The following is a 22,683-nucleotide window of genomic DNA, read 5'->3' as shown; positions in this document are numbered from 1 at the left end:
CGACATTTCCATTCCTGCCCATATGTGGAGCGTTCTCATCTACATATTTATTTTCATCGGCCCAATGGTTAAGAACATTAAACCGCGTTAAGCGTGCAAAAACTTTTAGGGAAATGCTTGGAAAGTAAAACTTTTACTTGTTCTTCTGTATAAATTGCAAATAAAATTATACATTTCCACAAACTGTATGTATATTTGACATACTTTAATCATAATGACTTATTATTCTGCCTTTATTAACAAAATGAAATAACAAATAAATATCTAAGATATAACCGACATGAAAAACTTTGAAATAGGAAAGCGCTAAGAAAGTGAATACCTCTGCCAAGGAGGTAATTTCACAAGAGGTAAACAGGAAGAGAAAGAAAAAGTGGTGTGTTTGAGATGGTTGAATGTTCAGTTATTTCACTAGTTAGTAACGTAGCTAGCTTCCTGAGCAGCAGCAGTGAGAAGCCATACAAGTGAAAAGCTTTGGTATTCTTGCGTGTACAAAACTGGATTTTTAAAGCAAGTATTTTTTGCACTGGAATTCATTTTTTCATCAGTGGAAATCTACCAAAGCTGAAAAAACTATGTGTAATGTCAATTTTTTTTTGTTAAAATTGATATTATAAAAGTGGTATAAAAAAGAAAATAGTATCGTTCAGGAACTAGTTTGTAAAGATATCAGTATCTGTACCTGTATTGAAAACCTAAGACTGTTGAAAATCTTTAAAACACATTTTGTCACTCAATTCATTTTACTTGAGGTATTCTGTTCACAAACAATATTAAAACAAACTCAAGTTGCGTACAATAAGAAATTAAGAATTTCACCTTAACCAAAAAGTCTTCTAAATATCCGGCCCAGCAAGTACACTTACAAATGGTGAGCTCAAAATCAAAGTATATAATTGTTAATGGAGATATTTTTGTCATGTCTAATTTTATTTTGAAACTTTTGTTCATCCTTTCCATGTTTCACGGCGCCTGTTGCTCTGAGAGCAGCTGCAGCTCGTCACGCATCACCACCACGGCAGTAGAGCTTGAAGCCACCTCTCCTGCAGAAACAGGCGCCAGATTATAATTGTCACTCCCCACTCATCACTGGAATGTAGGTTCTCTATTCTCTCTCTGTGGATTCAATTTTTTTTTGTCCTTAGTATTTTTCTCCTACTTGTGCCTGAGCCTACTTTTTTGACATTTTATCCAGTGTATGTGTTTTTTCTGCTAATCAACGCTCCCTTTGTTTTTTCAGTCTCCTTGAGTTTTTGTTCCCAGTCAACTTGTGTTGTTCAGACTTGCCCTTTTTTTTAACTATTGTGATTAAACCTTTTTTGGATTCATTCCATTTTTGTCTGTTTTTTGGTTGTTTGCATCTGCACTCGGGTCCAGCTCTAGTCCAAACCTCAACAATGTTGACCTATAAAGATGCCAGTGTTTAAGACAAGTTAAGGGAGACTTGTGATAAAGTAAAATTGAAGGTGACAGACTGGAATTTGATGTGAATTTGACACACACCGGTTAGACACCGTTTTGTAAATATACTTTGTTTTTTGGCCCGAGTGCTTAAAGATTTCAGCACTTAGTTTGACACCCCTGCTGTAGACAATGAATTGAAAATTTAAATTGGAAAACACGCACTATAAAGTGACAACGATAACTTGTTTCACAGTTGTTTGCAAATCCAAACACAAAGTCCACTCTCGGAGAGAGAAAGTTAGTTTTTACAAAATCCAACAGGAAACGAACAGATTTTTGCCCAGATTTGTCTCGGAAGGATCCGGTGAGAACTGGACGAGCCGAGGTATTTTAGGAGGTTGTGATCTTGTTTTCAAACACTGCGTTGACGACTCAAGAACAGCATCGATGTGAGGAGTTCAAAATGTCGGATCAAATTTCAGGGGGGAGGGGGGGGGGGCTTCTCGTTTGTGGACCTTCGGTCTCATTAAAACAATGGTGAGTGATATGTGTGAACTTTCCACCGCTCTACACTCGGAGCGTGAACTCTGATCTCCGCCACGTTCCCGCGGGACTCCCAGTGTTCCCAGTGGTGAAGCCGCGCCACACACAGCGCTTCGTAATGAGGTCTGACAAAAGCCTTTGGCACGAGGAGGGCAGAGTATCGACTAATGGCTCGGCCTTATAGCTGATGTACTTCCTTATTGATGCCCGGGCTCCTGCCTTTGCATCCAATTAAATCACCGGACGGACAGAGACCGGACACTGTTGCTCATGCGACATGTTGGTTCGGCGAGTGACGGCGGGATAGACGATCGCCGGTTTCGGAAATAGACCACTGTCAAGAAGACGGGATCAGATTTAATTAAAGGCAATGCATGCTGGGAGAGACTGGGACAGAAGGACACGGGCAGCCAGGGGCCAGTCTGGATATGATTAGTCGGATCATAAAAAGCAAAGACAAAAGGGGAGAAAAAAAAAAAAGACTTTAAAAATCACAACTTGGATTTGTCATTCTGAGAACGCCGCATCCCGACAGCGCCAGAGCAAATTTAACTTTGATTTTTTTTTTTTTAACCACCAGTAAAGATTAGGCAGGAGGTGGATTGATAGAATCAAAATAAGGAAAAAAAAAAACGCTTCTGAATAGCTATTTAAAGTCTAGTTTGTGCTATTTATCAGCAGTTGTCAGTGCAAATAAATCTATTTTTCAAAGTCAAAAGCAAGAGACTTTTCATTATCCTGATTGGACTTTTATAAATAAAATAAAAAAAAGTTAAAATTCTGCATTTTCAGAGTGAAAAAAATACAAAAATGTATAATGATGACATCATTAATAATCTGAAAAAAAAAAGAAGCAACTTTTCAGTAACAAGTTAAAAACTATGAAAACGTTGTTGTGTAGAATTAAATATTATTTTAGATTATTTTTATTAGCTTTTTGGTTTGAGTCTTATTGTCAAGTTACAGTGGGCACTAGTCTATGCCTTTTAATGGCAGTTGTAAGTAAAGTAATTCTTGGTTGCAAAGAAGAAAAAAATGTCAAAAGGAAAATAATGGGGAAAAAATTACAGATAATATAACAAATAGAAAAAGGTTTTGTCACTATTCAGTAACAAAGAGCATGCATAATCTGAATTATTATTATATTTTATTAAAGATAAATAACTCCCAGTATGTTCTCTTATGGCGAGAAAGAACATTTAACTTTGGAAAATAAGATAATATTGCGAGAAACTAGTAGAATAAACTGTTTTGCTTGAGTCGTACAGTCACAATAGTATTTGGCACTAGTGTTACGGGCAGTAAAGCAACATCTTTTAAAAATGAGTTCAATAGCTGCATTTTCAAAGGAAAAAATAATAATAATTTATTAAATAAATTATGTGTAAGACATTTTTTTGTTATTTTTACAAGTCAAAGTTCCAAAAAGTATAATGGGACCATCAACAGAAGTACATCTTTAAATGTTTACAGAAATATGTTTAAATTCTATATTTACAGAAGGAAAAAAGTTTAAAACAAAATGGCTGACATTGGTTCTTTTTCTGGCAAGGAACACCTCGGTTTTCTCCTCCAGCCGAAAACATCTGTCCTACGACAAGACAGCTGGGAATCCCAAATATTACTTTCTACGTCGCGAAACAAAAAAAGGTCCATGATTTCATCCTCAAGTTTTTCGAGTACCTTTTTTAGTTTTTCCTTGTCGAGTAGCTCGTACAAGTTTCTCCACGATCCTAAGTGTGCACTATTACAACCACCAAGAGTGCGTGGTGGCGCCCGATAACCGAGAGACCGAGCCGGGGAATGAGGGGAGGCATCAGCATGGACCCCGCGGATACTGTGTCTCAGATGGGATCCTATCTTAGCCAGCCAGAAGCCCACCTCAGGCCAGAAGAAGAGACCCATCTGCTGCCTCTCCCTCGATGCCATTTCAATTAGCTGAATCAATACGTGGCAGCAATAACTGAAGTCCCCCCCCCACCCCCCCACACACACACACACGCACACACACACACACACTCTCTAACTTCATTTTATTCCACTTCCTGACCTTTTTCGGCTCCTTCAACTTCCCGGGCCAGTTGCAGAGACTGGGTTGAGGAATTTAATGAGGCTGGCACTGAGCAAACATCATCCTGCAGCGTTGTTGCTCCAGCTTGCCCACAGCGAAGGCGTCTGGCATTTAGATCACATTCATTTACTGCCTTGTGTATCTGTGTATTCCTACATTCATTTAATAGCTCGTGAAGAATGAATTGTGACTACGGGGGCCCCCGCCAAAGCCTGAGGCTGCCTGTACTCGCTGCACCGTGACTCCAGGCAAGTCTGGCCCGGGCTGTCTATTCCCGGCGGAGAGCTGGGCTCGAGACGGCGACACGGGAGGAGGAGGACCCGGTCGGCTCCTGGCTGCTCTACAACTCATTTATTTTTCTCTTCCCTTTTTTTTTTTCCTTTTACTCTGTGCCTTCAGGATCCTGGCTTCCATTGTCCTGACGAAGGAAGTGGTGTCTAGAAATGTTTGTAGGTTTCACCAGGTCTGTGGTCCCCGACAACTGGAGGTGACGAGACAAGTACGAAATAATTCATTAAAGTTTAACAAATATATTGATGTAAGTGTGTCTTAAATTGACGTTGGACTCTATTGTACTCGTCAGTATGATCTGTTTGTACGAAACTGTCTTTTAATTTAAATATTGACATAAGATAGATGATAAGAAAACGAAAACACTTTGTTTTTTTGGAGATTAAATCTTGTTTACCATAACCACGCCCTCTCTGCTGTGATTTGTTAAACATTGATAAATGTCACCGCACGTCATCAATCCTGGGAGTGTCCACATCTAAGGGACTCGTTGTGCAGAAAGAAAAACAAGAAAACAAGGCCCCTTATTATCCAAGGGACAAAATATTATTTTAAAAGATTGAAGCCAATGCTGAAGTGAATAAAGCTGCAGTTCATGGAGTGTCCACTTGAGGCTGGGGACCCGGAAGTCACGTACACATCCAGCCAAAACTTCAACAAAAATTCATATTCACAGCCTGGTATCAGAACTCAATTTACTTTAAAAATGTTCTTTTTGTTTAAAAGTTTCATTGAAGTTGTATAAAATGGGGCGTGGTTGACTTGATTGACAGTCACTGCCAAAAAAAACAAATTGGCAAAGTTTCATCCAATCATAAAACAACTTTCTGTAAAAGCATTTCCAAGATGTGGAAATTGACTAGAGAAAATCCATATTATTTAGTGAATACTTTTTTACAACAAAAAAAACGCTTTTCTGAAAGCTAAATATAAATACAATTTTAAACAAGAAAGGAAATATTTGTTATTTGGTGAAGAAGCCCAAGCACTACTCTGTAGTATTACATTGTGTTGTTGCTAACATCTGTATTGAGTGTTTTAATGAGTATTTAAAATTAAAAACTCAATCACATAAGTGAGCAAAATCTTGATCCCCTCCAATTCAGGGGCCAAAGTACTCTCTTAAGATGAAATATAAGTATCATTGTGATATTATGTTTAAATATTTGACGTTTTTGGAAGTTTCTTTATATAAGCTGACTGTGTCTGTTTCTTATCTTATCTTAAAGACTTACATTTCCATAGGTCATTATATCAACGTGAAGATTAATCTGTATTAACCAGCTTTTTTCATAACTCATGTGCCAAATGTATTACTTGGCGGGCCAGATATGGCCCCCATGGTTAGGAATATACATCTACAGTATATCTTCTTAAAAAAAAAGAAAGAAAGAAAATAAAAAAAATGCTTTATATATACTTGAAAACTCTGGGTTGCTTAGTGGTGTAGAAGGACGTAGGTTTTTTTTTCTGTCATACAAAAAAATGTGTTTGGAATGAAAATTTGTTTTATTTATTTAATTGTATGCTGTTTTTTTATTTTTATAAAACATACCTCAGAGATTTTCTAATTAGAATTGGTGCATGTTATAATGTTGTTTGATACGAGACCATCTGTAACATCCTATTCTTTAGGTATAAAAGTTCAAATTGAAGCAACTTTATTTCTATTCAGATAAAATAAAGTCTGAGTCATTTCAAACGAAAGGTGGGTGGATTTTTGAAATCTTTGTTGACACCACTGCAGATGCTATTAACATATGAGTCCGTGTGCTATGCTAGAATTCCAATCTTCTCTGAAGAAGAAACACTCTCGGCATTCTCTTATTTGCTGTCACCAGACTCCATCCAAGACCTAATCAGAAATATATTCCCTCTTCCTGGATCACAGAGTAATACCAGCCCGGCATGTGAAGGTACAGGTGGCAGCTTTCGACAGGAAATGGATGCAAAGCAAAGAAAATCGCAAGCTGACAAACAAACAGAATAATAACCTCCAGCAGCCAGACGCTTCTCCCCAGAGAGAAAATGAATTCGCTGAATTTGATAAGGGCCAACAGGGAGCCTTCACATTTGACAGGTACAACTAAGGAATTTGTCACAGGTTCAAAAACTAATCTAATTTCTTAAAGAACACACTTGACTGGCACAAGTCTCCAATATTGGATTTTGTTTACGTGCACAATATGTCTAGATTGAAAGCAACACAATGGTAATTGAGGGATTAGACCTCAACTACACTGGTGGAATGGATTTGTGCCTTTATCTCGGCATTACCAGAAACACTGGAGTTAAGTGCAACAGGTAAACACTCTTTTTTTTTCCCACCTTGAGAGCTTACAGCTCAGTGTTGGGAAAAATTCAAATTAACAACCGCAAACACGTGTCCATCTCAAGCGTGGAAAGCCAAAGCTTATCTGGACTTAGCACTCATCTGTTGTTGTTTTGGTTGAAGGACTGAACTTCCCTGTTCACCGTCCACGTTCAGAAACTGAAAACTAAACTTTAAATTGGTCGGATGGAATCATTTGACTGGGTTTGGATCTGCAGAGGGAATCTACCATAAAATATAAACATTTATCCAGTAGGGATGTCAAGATTCACCGGTTTGCATCGGTGCGTTGATACGAACATGTAAGATGCGGCTTCATCGGTAGCTTCAAGGTGCATCGGATTTAATTTGCGTGTAAATTCACGACGCATCCGCTCTAGCCTTTTTGCATCAGCAAGTGCAATGGCAACATACATTTCCGAGGCACTGACGTGGAAGTTACGAGACAACAAACTTGAATCGAAGATGGATGAACGAGCGACGAGAAATTTGATGATCTTGAAAAGACATATTTTTTGGTTAATCTTTTATTTCCAGCGTGCAGGTCAACTTGACATGGTAAGAAAGCTAACTAGACTATGATATTCTTGAACCCTTATGGGGTCCCCAACCAACAGGCCGCAGACCGGTTCCGGTCCGTGGGTCATTCAGTACCGGGCCACGAGCTGCTGAAGGCATGTGTGTGTTATTCATGTAAATGAATGCAATTTAAATTAATATTTTCAATTTTTTTTCTGATTATTGAGAATAAAATTACTGGTTCTGTTTCATTTAAATATGATTGACATATTTGTTGACAGACTTGCGTGGCTCACAGACACAAACATCTAAATATTTGTACAATTTTCTGGCGATCCCAATGGACGGCAGCCTTATAAGCATTGTAGCGACCAATCAGCTTTCGCTATTGGTGAGGGAGTGCTATGCATCATGGGAGGTGCCAGTTCTGTGTGCAGCATTAATAAATTAGGTTGGACAATTATTGCTTTCCCATAAGTTCTGTTGCAACTGGTGTTAGTTGACCTGCTACGAAAGCATGGAGATGAACAACAAGTCTTGGGTAAAAAAAAAAAGTTGACCGCTACTTTAAATAACCAATATCAACCCAACTTTTATAATTAGTATATGATGAGCATATGATAGCATCTCATCGTATCGTCAAGAGAACCGTTCCCTTCGTATCGTCAGTGGATGTCAGTGTATCACAGTGTATCGAGATGCGTATGGAATCTGCATTAGTGGTGAAGATATACATCCCTACAATCCAGCTAAGATAATCGATCCACTCTTGAGACAAAGAATGGTCCTAAAAAGAGAGAACCTCCTGTGATATTCCTAGTAAGTTGTTTAAATTAGTGAGTTGACTATTTGTCGACCCTCCAATTGACAGTATGTGTTGGCTTTTCACAATGACGTCGATCAATGAAGCCTTATGAAACAGAGGTGTCATGATACAGTGTCTTCACTGTCAAAGTCCACTAAATGGCACTCTCATTTTAAAATGATCCCAGGTTTCTTTGAATCAGTAGTGCCATCTAGTGGCCTTTCCAAAATGAAGACATTGGATCATGATACCTTATCATCTGTTCCACAAGGCCTCATCAACCCTTCAATAGTTAACTCAGTTTATTTTAGATTTAATAAAGAAAACAGTGACTGTTATAGATACAAGGGAATGAAGATACATTCAAAATCTTCCTAAAACCAGATGGGAACACCGAGATCCAATCATCTCTACCTTCTCCCATCATCTATTGACCACACAGTGAACTGAACTCATTGAAGAAGTGGACAATCGTCAACACCTGTAAAAAATAAACCTGTATCTTGTCTCTTTCTTCTCCGGGCCAAACCAAACCAGAGTTCCTCGCTTATGTATCTGCTAATCTCTGTCTCCATTCCTCCCTCTCCATGTAGAGGCGACCTCGCGGTGCTTTGAACTCCGTTTGGAATAGTCGGATCAGGTCAGGAAATAAGATGGTAAAACACGATAAAGTGTCAAACTCCGGGGGCCAGACTCCAGGGTTGGCTCAAAATCACAATAGGTTTATAAAGACGGCGGTGTTTAAAAAGGAACTTATGTGTTCATTTAAGTGTGTCTTAAATAGATGTTGGACTCTATTTTATCATCAGTGTGTTTGGACAAAACTCTCTTTTCATTGAAATATTGTCATTAGATGATCTTAAGCCCCGTCCATTGAAAACCCAGTTTTTCTTGAGATTAAATCGTGTTTACCATAACCATACCCACTCTGTTGTGATTGGTCAAACATCAAGGTTGGTCACTGCACGTCATACATTCCAGAGTTTACTACCTCCAAGGGACTCGTTGTATAAACAAATGGGGGTCATAATGGACTCCGCTCTCGTGACCTCTCGTTCGCACAGATTTCCGACTGGGAAGAATTTAAAGTAATAAATTCAAAACATGGTCATGATAAGGGACTAACTGCGTCTTGGAGAGAAGATTCAACATTTGAAACATGTGAGTGAGTCATGAGAGTTTTTAAGATAAGGTTTGTCCCCTTGAGTTTGAGACCCCTTTTATAAAGGAGGTCGAAAGATTTTGGACCAAAAAAAAACAACTGGTAATCCCAATCGACAAGTTTAACTAGTATGTATTCTTCATTGGATCACTGGATTCATTTCAGTTAAACATAGTAATTTGTAGCGTTATAATCTCACACTGTCACTGTGGCACTTATTTAATTATAGAAACTGTTTTTTTTTCAAAAAAAAACTGTTAATTGTATCCAGACTACATGAAGCACTGAACCTCCCTCAAAGGTTTTTTTCCAGCAGGACCGAGTCTCATTAGCGAAGCAAGATGTTGTCTTGGTTTCCATCCACATCAACCCATCCGGCGACAACACACCAGAAAAAAAAAAAAACACAACACCAGACTATCGGAGGATGACATGACAGGACTCCCAGCCATCTCCGCATTAATTTCATGTCTGACGCCACAATGACATTGCTCTTGCCGGCTTGATCTTATCTCTCATTAATCCAGTGCTATAGTTTCACGCACATGCACACTCATGTCGCTGTCAGCGCCCGCCAGATTCCACAGGGGGATGTCAGCGACACCGTGACACCGTACATGACAAAGTCTGCAATTTGCCGGGGTTCTGCCTGTCTGCCTGCCCCTGGATCTGCCATTTGAAGTCGTGCCACCTGTGCTTTTTCCTCGCCCGCCATTCAGCGGCTGATCCACTCCTAGCCCTCCATCACCCCCCCCGAGTTAATTTTGGAAACACCTGCAATCTGTGATGAGCATCAATTACAACTTTGACCTGGTCCGCTCGCCGGAGTGGCCCTGCCCTCTGGCTTCATTAAGGCCTTTTTAATTTGGGCCAGTGTATTTTAGTGTGGGTATTATTTATGACAGGTGTAGGTGTGCCAGGTAGCACAGATGCCTAGAGAACATTAAGAGGGCGAGACAAACTCTTTGTTTGGAGGCACATCCAGACCTTGCAGCTGGCCCGGCCCGCTCTCCCAATCCCGCCTCCTGTTAGAGGGTTGTTGACGACATGTGGCAGTCATATTATCCAAATTAACCGAATCCCCCATTGGTATCGAATCCATAGTTGGGTACTAATGGCCACCTTGCCTATTAATATTTTTGGAAGTTGGATTTACGGAGATAAGGTCGGAAAGCAGGTGCGGGGATGGAGGAGAGGAGAGTTCGCTAATGAACTTTTTGGACGGCGGCGGATCTGCCCCGGGTCTGTTTGGGACTCCATATGTCGCGTTGGACAGTTTACGGGCAGCGAACCTGAGGTGGCTCAGTGGTCGACTGGCACGGTGCTTGGGAACAAGGTGACTGGCAATTACCAGAGGAATGTTTCAGTCACTGGTTTGGATGTCGGGGAAGATACATATCCGGGCTTTTATAGTGAACTTAAATAGGTTTCTGATCAGAACATCAACTAGTTTGATCAAGTCACTTCTTTCTTTTTTATTGACTATGGTTGAATAAGAAAGGAGTAAAAATAATCTCAAATCTTCATTCGAAAACACAGACAGATAAGTCAGATCAAGTCCACCACGAACATGTTAGTCCTTGTGTTACAGGAAAACAATCGAAACCTGATTCAAGCAATAACCAAATCTTAAACATCTGAGATAGACAGATAACAGGATTTATATGGTGAGTGATATGGTAATCTAATCCATTCATCCATCCAATGATCATCCATCCAATTCTTCATCCATCATCCATCCTTCTAGCCATCCATCTAATCATTCAACCATCCATCCATCCATCCATCCATCCATCCATCCATCCATCCATCCATCCATCCATCCATCCATCCATCCATCCATCCATCCATCCATCCATCCATCCATCCATCCATCCATCCATCCATCCATCCATCCATCCATCCATCCATCCATCCATCCATCCATCCATCCATCCATCCATCCATCCATCCATCCATCCATCCATCCATCCATCCATCCATCCATCCATCCATCCATCCATCCATCCATCCATCCATCCATCCATCCATCCATTCAGTCATCAAACCATGTAATTATTAAGGTATGGTAAGGTAAGGTAAGGTAAAACTTTATTGATCCCTCAGGAGGTCTCCTTTGGGAAATTGTTTTTTTCCAGTAGCCAGCAATTTTTCATAAACAATAAAAAATAATACATAAAAAATAAAATAAGAAAAAGAACATAAGCGGAAAAAGAAGATGACACAATCTACGTCTAAAGATAAAGACAAAGAACATATGTCAAAGAAAAACAACAAAGACAAAGGATACAAAGACTAACATAGAACAGAACATCCAGATACTTTTACTCCACTCCTGCCCCCAAACTCAGAATTGTACAACTTAATAGCCCAAGGGATGAATGAGTCCCTGAGTCTATTTGTTTTGCACCTGGGTAGGAGCATTCGTGCACTCATTCTGCTTCTCTGCTCACTGATGACAGTGCTGAGAGGATGACTGTCATCATCCATGATGGACAGTAGTTTGTCCAATGATCTCCTCTCAGCAACTGTCACCAGTGAGTCCAGCTTCAACCACAGAGCCAGCCCTCTGATCAACCTGTCCAACCTGTTGACACTCCTCTTGGACACATTTCCACCCCAACACACCACAGCATAGAACATGACACTGGCCACCACAGACTGGTAGAACATGCAGAGGAGCTTCATACATCCATCCATCCAATTATTCATCCATCCAATAATTAATCCGTCCATCTAGTCATCCATCCATCCATCCATCCATCCATCCATCCATCCATCCATCCATCCATCCATCCATCCATCCATCCATCCATCCATCCATCCATCCATCCATCCATCCATCCATCCATCCATCCATCCATCCATCCATCCATCCATCCATCCATCCATCCATCCACCCATCCATCTTATTATTCATCCATCCATCCATCCATCCATCATCCATCCATCCATCCATCCATCCATCCATCCATCCATCCATCCATCCATCCATCCATCCATCCATCCACCCACCCACCCACCCATCCATCTTATTATTCATCCATCCAATAATTAATCCATCCATCTAGTCATCCATCCGCCCAATCATCCATTTAATCATCTATCCACCCATCAATACATCTTATTATTCATCCATCCAATTATTCATCCATTCAATAATTAATCCATCCATCTAGTCATCCATCCGCCCAATCATCAATTTAATCATCTATCTATCCATCATTTCATCCATCCATCCATCCATCCATCTGTCTGTCTAATTCAGCCCAGAAGGCATTGCAAGAAGAAGCATGGACACCTCAACGTCTCTCAATGTGGAGGACCAGCGGTCCAGCTTGTCTGTTCTTATACATTATTTATTTATGTTTGCTCACTGTCTGAGGTTACTGCATCCATCCAAGGATGTCATGATCCATCACTCATGAGCAAGACTTCAATATCTCTCCAGTAATCCTGATAGAAGTGGTGCCAGAGAGAACTGTAAACTGGATCATTGATATTGTGATTCAAACTATCTGCCTCATCTAAAACATATCTGCTCGGACATTTCTGCTGTCCTGGGAAGCTACACTGCCCTCTGTGGTAAGATCAAGTATTACTTCCAGCAACTGTACAGACAACCTGAACTTGTGATGCATTTTTAAATATCAATACTTTCGCCGCAGCTCTCCTGAATACCACACAACCTCATACCGACTTCACCGCACAACTTCTTCCGTCACTTAAATGCCAAATGAGGTGGCATAAAAATCGTATAAATTACATCTGGGCGGTGAGATACGATCTCCCTGCCAGGAAGCATCTGTAAATATTTATTGCAGAGCACCAGTGAAGTGTGGTGGTGTGAATGTCTGCCAAGAGAGTGTGTGTGTTCCCTGGTGCGTCTCTGTGTGTGTGTGTCCAGCTGTGCTGTAGCTCCAGCTGCCCACTGCTTCCAGAAATATGCTTCTTATTTCATCTATTCTTTAATTTAAGCTTTTGGTCTTGTTCAACCCCCGAATGCAGGATATTTTAAATATATTATCAGCTGACGCTTCAGAGCCTGAGAAAACCTGTTTCTGTTGTTTGTTGAACTTGCCAAGTGTTATCTTTATAGTCCTACAAAGACTTATTAGATCAAGATCAGCACTTTTGAGTTGAACCTACTTTTGGTAGATAGTTTTATTCTGTGAAACAATCGTCAGTGTGGGCCCTTGAGCAGATGTAACGTGGCCTGAGAGGTTCATTAGAAACTGAGACGTTCTGTTAATGCCACACAAGTCAAATAGAACACATCGTAAAGCAATGCTAAGTGTCGATGATAATTCCTCAATTAGTATTTATTTCCATGAAGAAGTTCGACATTTTGTGTTGAGTTGGTCAATACAAGAGCTTTTATGGGCCCTCGCTTGTTTTCACTTCATCATTTGAGGCCCTTCTTGGAAATTACTTGGATACCCCTGTCTTATCGTTGATTTAGTTGTTCATTAGCCTGTCAGAGGAAACAAGACTGTAGCTTCTTTTAAATCTCTATTTTAAATTGTACTTTCATAGACAGGCTTTTATGTCATGTTGTTCTTTAATTTTAACTGGATTCATCAATGGCATTTTTTTTTTAAATATATTTTATTTTAATGTGTTAATTAGGTTACTAAGTAAATTAATATTGTATTATTATTATTATTATTATTATTATTATTATTATTATCGTTATTATTTATATTATTATTTTACCATCCATCTGTTTTTACTGACTGCCATATTAAAGAAATATGTATTCTTACAAAAGCAAGTTCCAAGTAAATGTAGAAAAAGATTGAACATAAATACATATTAGATTAAACGTACAGTGCAAAAAGAGAAGAAAAGACAACCATTATAATAATAAAAACATATTATTATTTAAACTATTAATTTAAAGAATTTCCATCCAAACAATCCTTTAACATAAACAATAATAAATAAAAAAATACACTATTACACTATGGTATTCAAAAAAATAGTAGTGCAGTGCATAATACCACAAAAAGAACTAGTAAAGTGTTTAACTGTTTTAAATATATTTAAGAATTGACAGTATTCAAAAGAGTTCAGCAACTTTTTGGTTTATGCGCATAAGTAGGTGTCACAAGCTATGTACTTTTATAGATAGGTTTCAATATTCAGTTCATCGTTTTTTAAGTTAGTTAGATTTTTTTTTTATAGTTGTTCACTTGCAATACATTTCAAGATGTGAAACAATTCATGAAACGTCTTCAAATGTATTTAATCAAGCTGGAGATTCTTGAGAAAAAGAAAATATAATTCCTTCGTCGCTGAAAACCATCCAAGAGTCTCCTGAGGACACGCTGAGGTGTTCACACGTATGCCACACGTCTTCAGAAAGGTGTGAATGTAAACACAGCTGAAAGTGTATCGCGGAGACACATGAATGTTGAGTAAAAGCCGAGTATGCAGCTGTGTGAGGAGGTGACGCCGACACTCTTCTGTTTACTTGTGATGGTAAAAATATCGTCAGGAAGTTCAGCATTAAACTTACTTGACTTCTTGCAAAACCTGAACGCAGGCGAGAGAATTGGAGACAAGTTTGTTTTTCCAGTTTTAGTCTCTTTAAATGAACAAAATGGACCGAATAGAACGGAAAATCTCTGAATCTATGACTAATTTATGGGATGTGTCGCCTGAAAGAATAAGTCAGATTTCTTGTGAGCATATTGTTGGACATGTAAAATGTTTCAATAGTCTCAACTATTTGTTATTAGATGTGTTTCTTTGTTTATTTTACTATATGCAGTAGCTCAGTGGTGTCCAGGCACTTTTTGAAGAGGACTTTATTTGATGAAGTGGAAACAAACAATATAACCAGAGTATATCTCGAGTGATTATCTTAAAAATATGTTTGAAAACGTCTCCACTATGGAGGTCGATTTTCTTTATTTATTATTCAATTTAAAAATATACATTTTTAATACAAAACAGGTGAATAGTAATTGACTTTAATAAATAAAACAACATTTTCAATAAATAAAAAAAACGTTGAAGTTATACATTAAAATATTTTGTATTACATTTCTTTTATCAAAATCTTTTTTTTAAAACGTTTTTTTGATTGATTGAAGCAACTTTTCTTTATGATTTAACTTTTTTTCATTTATTAGGGTGATCTTGATGTAAAAAGTGTTGGTGATATATGTACATTTTTACAAATAAAAAAAGAAAGGTGCATTTTAAATTTTCTGGTTAAAAAAATAGAATAATTTGGGAAAATAACATTTCAATCTCCAAATTAATTTTGGATTTGCTGAATCGTGTTCAGGAACCAACTGTAGATTCTGATCCACAGACCTCAGAGCCCGAGCTGGGGTGTAAGTCTGGATCAGATCAGTGATGGAAGGTCTGACCACGAATAGTTAAGAACCAGAATTTTAAAGTTGACCCTAAAAGAAACTGGCAGCCAGTGAAGAGTTTTAAGGATTGGATAAATGTGAGTTCTTCTACTAGAGCAGGTCAGAATTCTCGCTGAGTTTTGTATTAACTGCAGACGAAGGACCAAACATACTTATTAGTTACGTATAATTATTAGTTTTTATTGTGAAAGAGTATAGATACAGAATGTAAGAGCTATTACTAATAAACTAAGCAAACATACTTAGAAATCACTTTAAACTTTTATCGAGATCATTGAAGACACAAACACACTGTGGCAGTAAATCAACACCTACGAAAGTGCATCGAAGAGAAGAAGAACAGAACATACTTTCCATTAAATAAAAGGCGCAACTACGGCTTCTTTGAACACCACAGACCCAGGTAGCCGATCGGGAATCATTCACCCCGATAGGTTCAATGTCAGTTGCATCTTTTCCGCCAGCATTTCTTAAGCCGTGACTAACAAAAGCCGTTACTTACCGGCATGGTCTGTCCGCCGTGCAAGCTGTTGATGGCCGCTTGTGCTTCTGCGTGACTTGAGAATTTGACGAACGCACAGCCTGAGAAGAAAAGAGCAAAGAAGGACAGTCAGCCTCGGAGTTAAAAGTGTTTATTTGTGTGATTATTTAGAAAGCAAGCAGGCTACGCGGAACATCCTGTCCTCTCGCACGATTCCTAATTCCAAAACCCCCCCCTTCCACTCGGGAACGCCAAGTCTTTTAAAATCCGGATTGTTTGTGATTAATAATCTGTTTAATATTTACACATGGCGGTTTGTGTGCAGCCACTCATAAAAGAGATTATGATGACAAAGGCAACGCATAATCTGCCCATCAAACCGAATCTTTGCTCACATAAAAATCTCAGGCTTTGCTCGTAAAGCCGTCCCAAATCTGTTGTGCCGTTAATATTAAAAAGCAGGAATAAAAAAAAAAAAAAGTCGCCCCGGAAGACAACAGGCTCCCCCTCATTTCCATTTGGGATGATATTAACGAGAGATTGGAGAGGATAATAGGAAAGATTGGGAGCTCTGAATATTCTCAACACATGATTAAGTTTGTCTGTACGGACAGGCACTAAACTAATAGAGCCAAAAGAGAAATGTAGTGAACTAAAATACAGTGAAGCTGAAAGATGGTAATTTTCCAGAAGCCATTAAATTAAACAAGAGCTATTTCTCTGCCTTTTATGGTCGGAGTCGACTGCACACGTTATTAGTTATGTCCTATTCTTATTCCTGCCTTCAGGTAGCTCATGTGTTAAGTCAAGAGATACCTAATTAACAAACTCATGAATTAATTCCGCGGCTCTTCCTCGTGCCGAGTCGCACCGGCGCTCCGTAACCGGAGCTAGCCTTCCCTCCGAGATCCCGTCACACCTGATCCCTGTTCCACTCGTGTTCGCATATACATTTATTCATCCATCCCGACGGAGTTGTGCCGATTAATTTCAATTGCAGACACTGATACTGAGGTGATTTTTTTTTTGTGTGTTCTGGCCATGACCAGGAACATCTCAGAGGTCGTCTTTGTTTCACGCTCCGAGACGTAAATAGGCTCCGGGGCTGAACTGAGTTCAGGAAAGATCAAGATGGAGACTGTTTTTGGTACTGAAACAGGAGGTATTTTTGGGTCACCTTCTTCATTGGAATATACTCTCATATATACCTGACTGTTGCATAAAATGTTAAAAATAAAAACGAAATGATCCCAGATTCAGTTCTGTAAAATGAAAGTATACTCAGTTTTTGGTTTTTCTTTTGTAGTGTTAGGTAGTCCACAAAAAAATTAAAGCTGTTTCAATAAACCCAGAAGAACATTGGGGACGATTTTTTCTAAAGGGTTAGTATAATCAGAAATAAAGGAAAAAAAGGAGATTTAATCTTGTCAATACATAAATCAGTTGATGAGCAGAGGTATTACAGTAGTACTTTACTTTGTTCAAGATTTTTTAAACCGACTGTCGTTTAAAATGTTAAAAATAAAACCGAAATGATGTGAGATTCCATCCTGTAAAATGGAATAAACAGTATTTCGTTTTTAATTTTGAATTATAGTTTTGCAAAGTCAAAATAAAGACAAAAATGTATTCAGAAAAATTGGAATATAAGCAATGACTAAAAAGGAAAATATTTAATAAAGGAATCAGTTGTTGAGCAGAGGTATTGCAGTAGTACTACAGTAGTACAACAGCAGTAGTGGTAGTAGAAGTTCAATTTATTGTTGTTCAAGATTTTAAACTTGTTTATATATTGTTTAAACGGAATGATGCGAGATTCTGTTCTGTAAAAAAAAAGGAATAAACAGTATTTGGTTTCTGATTTTGATTTCTTTGCAAAGTCTAAATAAAGACAAAAACGGATTCAGAAAAATTGGAATATAAACAAGAGAAAAGCAGTATTTGATAATTCTACTTTGTTTTTATAGTGCAGTGAGTAAACAAAATAACTTAAATAAAATAGATGTATAAACATTTTAAATACAACCGAAAGAAGGAAGTTGTTTCCATAAGCGTTACCATCACTAACAATGAAAAAATAAAGGACAATCAACGTATAGATTTGATCTTGTCAAAAAATAAAGAGGTATTACAGTAGTACTTGTATTTACTTTGTTCAAGATTTTAAAACTGACTGTTGTATTAAATGTTATAATTAAAAAGGAAATAATGTGAGATTATTTTCTGGAAAAAAAAGGAATAAACAGTATTTGGGTAATAATTTTGAATTATATTTTTGCAAAGTCAAAATAAAGAAGAAAATTGGAATAAACCCGAAAAAACATTAAATAGATGTTTTTTGTTACCATTACTAGCAATAACTAAAAAGAAGAAGATCTAGATTGCATCATCTTTAATAAAGAGGTTTCACAGTAGTACATTTAGTAATTTACTTAAATATTTGAAAGCTGACTGTTGTTAAAAATGTAATGAATAAAAATGAAATGATGTGAGATCTAGTTCTGTAAAAAGACTATACACAGTATTTTGTTTCTACTTTTGTTTTATAGTGTAGCGAGTAAACAAACAACTTGAATAAAAGACATTTATAAACATTTGAATTAAATCAGAAGAACTAAGTGATGACTGAAAAATCAACATGTAGATTTAATCTCTTAAATGAAGTAATCCGTTGATAAGCAGAGGTATTATGGTAGTACTTCAATTTTAATGTGCTCAAGGGTTCAAGCCATTATGCGCATAAGAAATAAAGTACACTGAAAAAATTACATAATTTGTTTAAACTTTAAAGTTAGAATTAAACTTTGTCTGATTATATTTAATTTGAGTCACATTTACTTGACAAGTCCAGGAAAATGTCTTAAATTGAGATATTACCAGAAACACAAATGACATCTGAGTGAAAATCGATCTTTTAAATTATTCAGGAAAGCACATTTTAGATGATTCTTTTATTTTTGTTCTCGTTTCTTAAAAGTAATTCGGGACATCAACTCTTGTCTTCAATTTTAAGATCATTGTAGCTCATCATTAAGTCTAATAAAACGATCCAACTATAATCCTGCAGGAGTTATAACTACCCAAGATTATTCACAATAAAAGTACTTTATAATAAGACCACCTGTAGAGTTGGATTTAATAAAAAATAGAAAGATTGAACCAAGTTTTGTTAGCGACGAAACAAAGAAAAATGCTTGAGCTTCTATTTAAAAAGTATTTTTCTTTACTTATGATTAAGAAGATGACGAAGGTAGTGGCAGATATAGGATGTTTCATATGTTTTTTCCTCTGTATATATATATACTATTGGGACGCCTACTAGACTTTTTTCCTCCCGTATCTGAAGCTTCTAGTTTCCCACACAAGAGAATATGGGAAAGTTTTGTGTGGTAATGGGTCGAGTCGTAAAGGCCATGTGTGTGTTTTTTTGTTCTGTGAAAGGTCCTCAAAGCGGCGCAGGATCTCCAGAGCCAAAGAGAAAAAGTCCAAAGAAGCCTTTGATTGTGTCAGAGCACTCCCGAGCACCCCGAGCTTCACTTGAACACGCCTCTGGGAAAAGAGGCGGCAAAGGTTTCTCATCCGTCCGACTGAAACGCATCAGTGTGCCACTTGACTGTAACTGTGTCTTTGTGGAGAACAAATGCCTTTAACCTTTGGAGTCCAGATGATACGGGACGGTTTGTTGTTCCAAAAGCATTTGGTATGGACGGGCACAACACTGAGGGAGTATTTGAAGCCCAGCCAAGGTCCACTGACCTGTCGGACTTTGCCCAGTTTGACAAACTATTTGCAATCAAAGCAACGCGTCAGAGATGATAACAGCTTTTATCTGGTTCTAATTTCAGGAAAGTATTTAAACATTTTAGATTCATTTTAACCCGTGAGTTATCTCAGGGTCAAGGTGACCCGAAGGCCTAAAAAAAGAGGGGTTTGTCGTATCCCTTGTGTTATCTCAGGGTCAAGGTGATTCAAAAGGTCTAAAAACAAATGTGTTTGTCGAATCCCTTGCGTTATCTCAGGGTCAAGGTGATTCAAAAGGTCTAAAAACAAATGTGTTTGTCGAATCCCTTGCATTATCATTGGTTCAAGGTGACCCTTAGATCTAAAAACGATTAAGTTTGTAATATCCCTTACGTTATCTCTGGTTCAAGGTGACCCTAAGATCTAAAAACTATTATGTTTGTCGTATCCCTTGCTTTATCTCAGGTTTAAGGTGATTCAAAAGGTCTAAAAACAAATGTGTTTGTCGAATCCCTTGCGTTATCTCAGGGTCAAGGTGATCCTAAGATCTAAAAACTATTATGTTTGTCGTATCCCTTGCGTTATCTCTGGTTCAAGGTGACCCTAAGATCTAAAAACGATTATGTTTGTCATATCCCTTGCGTTATCTCTGGTTCAAGGTGACCCTAAGATCTAAAAACGATTAAGTTCGTCGTATCCCTTGCGTTATCTCTGGTTCAAGGTGATCCTAAGATCTAAAAACTATTATGTTTGTCGTATCCCTTGCGTTATCTCTGGTTCAAGGTGACCCTAAGATCTAAAAACGATTATGTTTGTCATATCCCTTGCGTTATCTCTGGTTCAAGGTGACCCTAAGATCTAAAAACTATTATGTTTGTCGTATCCCTTGCGTTATCTCTGGTTCAAGGTGACCCTAAGATCTAAAAACTATTATGTTTGTCGTATCCCTTGCGTTATCTCTGGTTCAAGGTGACCCTAAGATCTAAAAACTATTATGTTTGTCGTATCCCTTGCTTTATCTCTGGTTCAAGGTGACACTAAGATCCAAAAACTACTATGTTTCTCGTATCCCTTGCTCTATCTCAGGTTTAAGGTGATTCAAAAGGTCTAAAAACAAACGTGTTTGTCGAATCCCTTGCGTTATCTCAGGGTCAAGGTGACCCTAAGATCTAAAAACTATTATGTTTGTCGTATCCCTTGCGTTATCTCTGGTTCAAGGTGACCCTAAGATCTAAAAACTATTAAGTTCGTCGTATCCCTTGCATTATCTCTGGTTCAAGGTGACCCTAAGATCTAAAAACTATTATGTTCGTCGTATCCCTTGCTTTATCTCAGGTTTAAGGTGATTCAAAAGGTCTAAAAACAAATGTGTTTGTCGAATCCCTTGCGTTATCTCTGGTTCAAGGTGACCCTAAGATCTAAAAACTATTATGTTCGTCGTATCCCTTGCGTTATCTCTGGTTCAAGGTGACCCTAAGATCCGAAAACTACTATGTTTGTCGTATCCCTTGCGTTATCTCTGGTTCAAGGTGACCCTAAGATCTAAAAACTATTAAGTTCGTCGTATCCCTTGCATTATCTCTGGTTCAAGGTGACCCTAAGATCTAAAAACTATTATGTTCGTCGTATCCCTTGCGTTATCTCAGGTTCAAGGTGACCCTAAGATCCGAAAACTACTATGTTTGTCGTATCCCTTGCGTTATCTCTGGTTCAAGGTGACCCTAAGATCCGAAAACTATTATGTTTGTCGTATCCCTTGCTTTATCTCAGGGTCAAGGTGATCCGAACGACTGAAAACTAATGTGTTTGTCGTGTCCCTTGCTTTATCTCAGGGTCAAGGCGATCCGAAGGACAGAAAACTAATGTGTTTGTGCTATCCCTTGTGTTGTCTCTGGGTCAAGTTGAACGACCTCCCTGACTCTCATAAATACATACGCAGTGGTGAAGGTCCCTCATCTCGACCCAAGAGCAACACGAGGAATAAAACAATAACATTTTATTTTCGGCCTTCGGGTCACCATGACCCTAAGATAACACAATGGTTAAGAATCAGGACAGTTTTGTCTATTTTAAATATGACAATAAATACTTATATTGCAATTTTGTGTTAGAAAAAAGTAGTTTGAAGAGACTTCTTTTTCTTTATGACCGAAACGAATCAGACAGTTGTTGCTGTCACGGAAGAGGGGGGCAGTCGATTGAAATCCATGCTACAGATTTCAAATCATTTTTAACGAGGACAGACAAAAGACAATGTAAAAAAAAAAAACACAAAAACATATGACCTATCCAACATAACACCAGTAACAAGCTATGTTGCTATTGCTGCCCTTACTCAGGTTCAAGAACCTTTTCAATCTAATTTCTTTAAATACAATGTTTATACTGTAGCCATTAGCTCGGAGAAGAATGGAGAAGATTGTTATTTCTAAATAATGATACATTTATAATGTTTCCACCAGTACATTGATAAGCTAAAGTAAACCGAGGGCAGGTTTTTTTTTTCCCACATTATATGACCCAAATTGAATTCCTGGTGTAGATGAAAATATATTTTTTTCATTGACCAAGAAATAAAGGGAACATGGAAATCTCGGAATAAATGAAAGCGCCAGCATATCATAAAATACGCCGCACATTTGAATTTCTGAATTTGATAGCTCAGATTGAGTTGAAGGGGGGGGGGGGGGCGTAAGATTGTATTGCTTTCAAGCGAGAGGATCCACTCTGCCTTTTGAATTCCCTGGGTAATAATATGTGTGCGCGATTTCCATCCCGCTGGATGGTTGACATTTATAACGCAACTTAATTATAGACCTAAAAGCCATCTCTCTATTATTCCTGACAATTCGAGGCCCCATTCAACTCTGGCGGCAAGTGTCGCACTTTGAAAGTACTTTGAGGCGGCGCGTCGCGGCGAGATGGATGTTAAACTTCTCGGCCTT

At 38.2% G+C, this 22,683-nt stretch overlaps 1 protein-coding gene across 1 annotated transcript in view; it reads right to left on the bottom strand.

Annotated features, from left to right (window-relative positions):
• celf6 (CUGBP Elav-like family member 6) overlaps nucleotides 1-22,683 on the bottom strand; it is a 233,279-nt gene that overhangs the window by 41,596 nt on the left and 169,000 nt on the right. The window contains exon 5 of the mRNA XM_087793539.1: nucleotides 16,019-16,098. Within this exon, the coding sequence (XP_087649665.1) occupies nucleotides 16,019-16,098 (80 nt within the window). The remainder of the gene's footprint in view (nucleotides 1-16,018; nucleotides 16,099-22,683) is intronic.

The sequence above is a fragment of the Callionymus lyra genome, chromosome 6 (genome assembly GCF_982586985.1).
Source record: "Callionymus lyra chromosome 6, fCalLyr1.hap1.1, whole genome shotgun sequence".
Lineage (NCBI taxonomy): Eukaryota > Metazoa > Chordata > Actinopteri > Syngnathiformes > Callionymidae > Callionymus > Callionymus lyra.
This window is presented reverse-complemented; position numbering and strand designations above follow the sequence as displayed.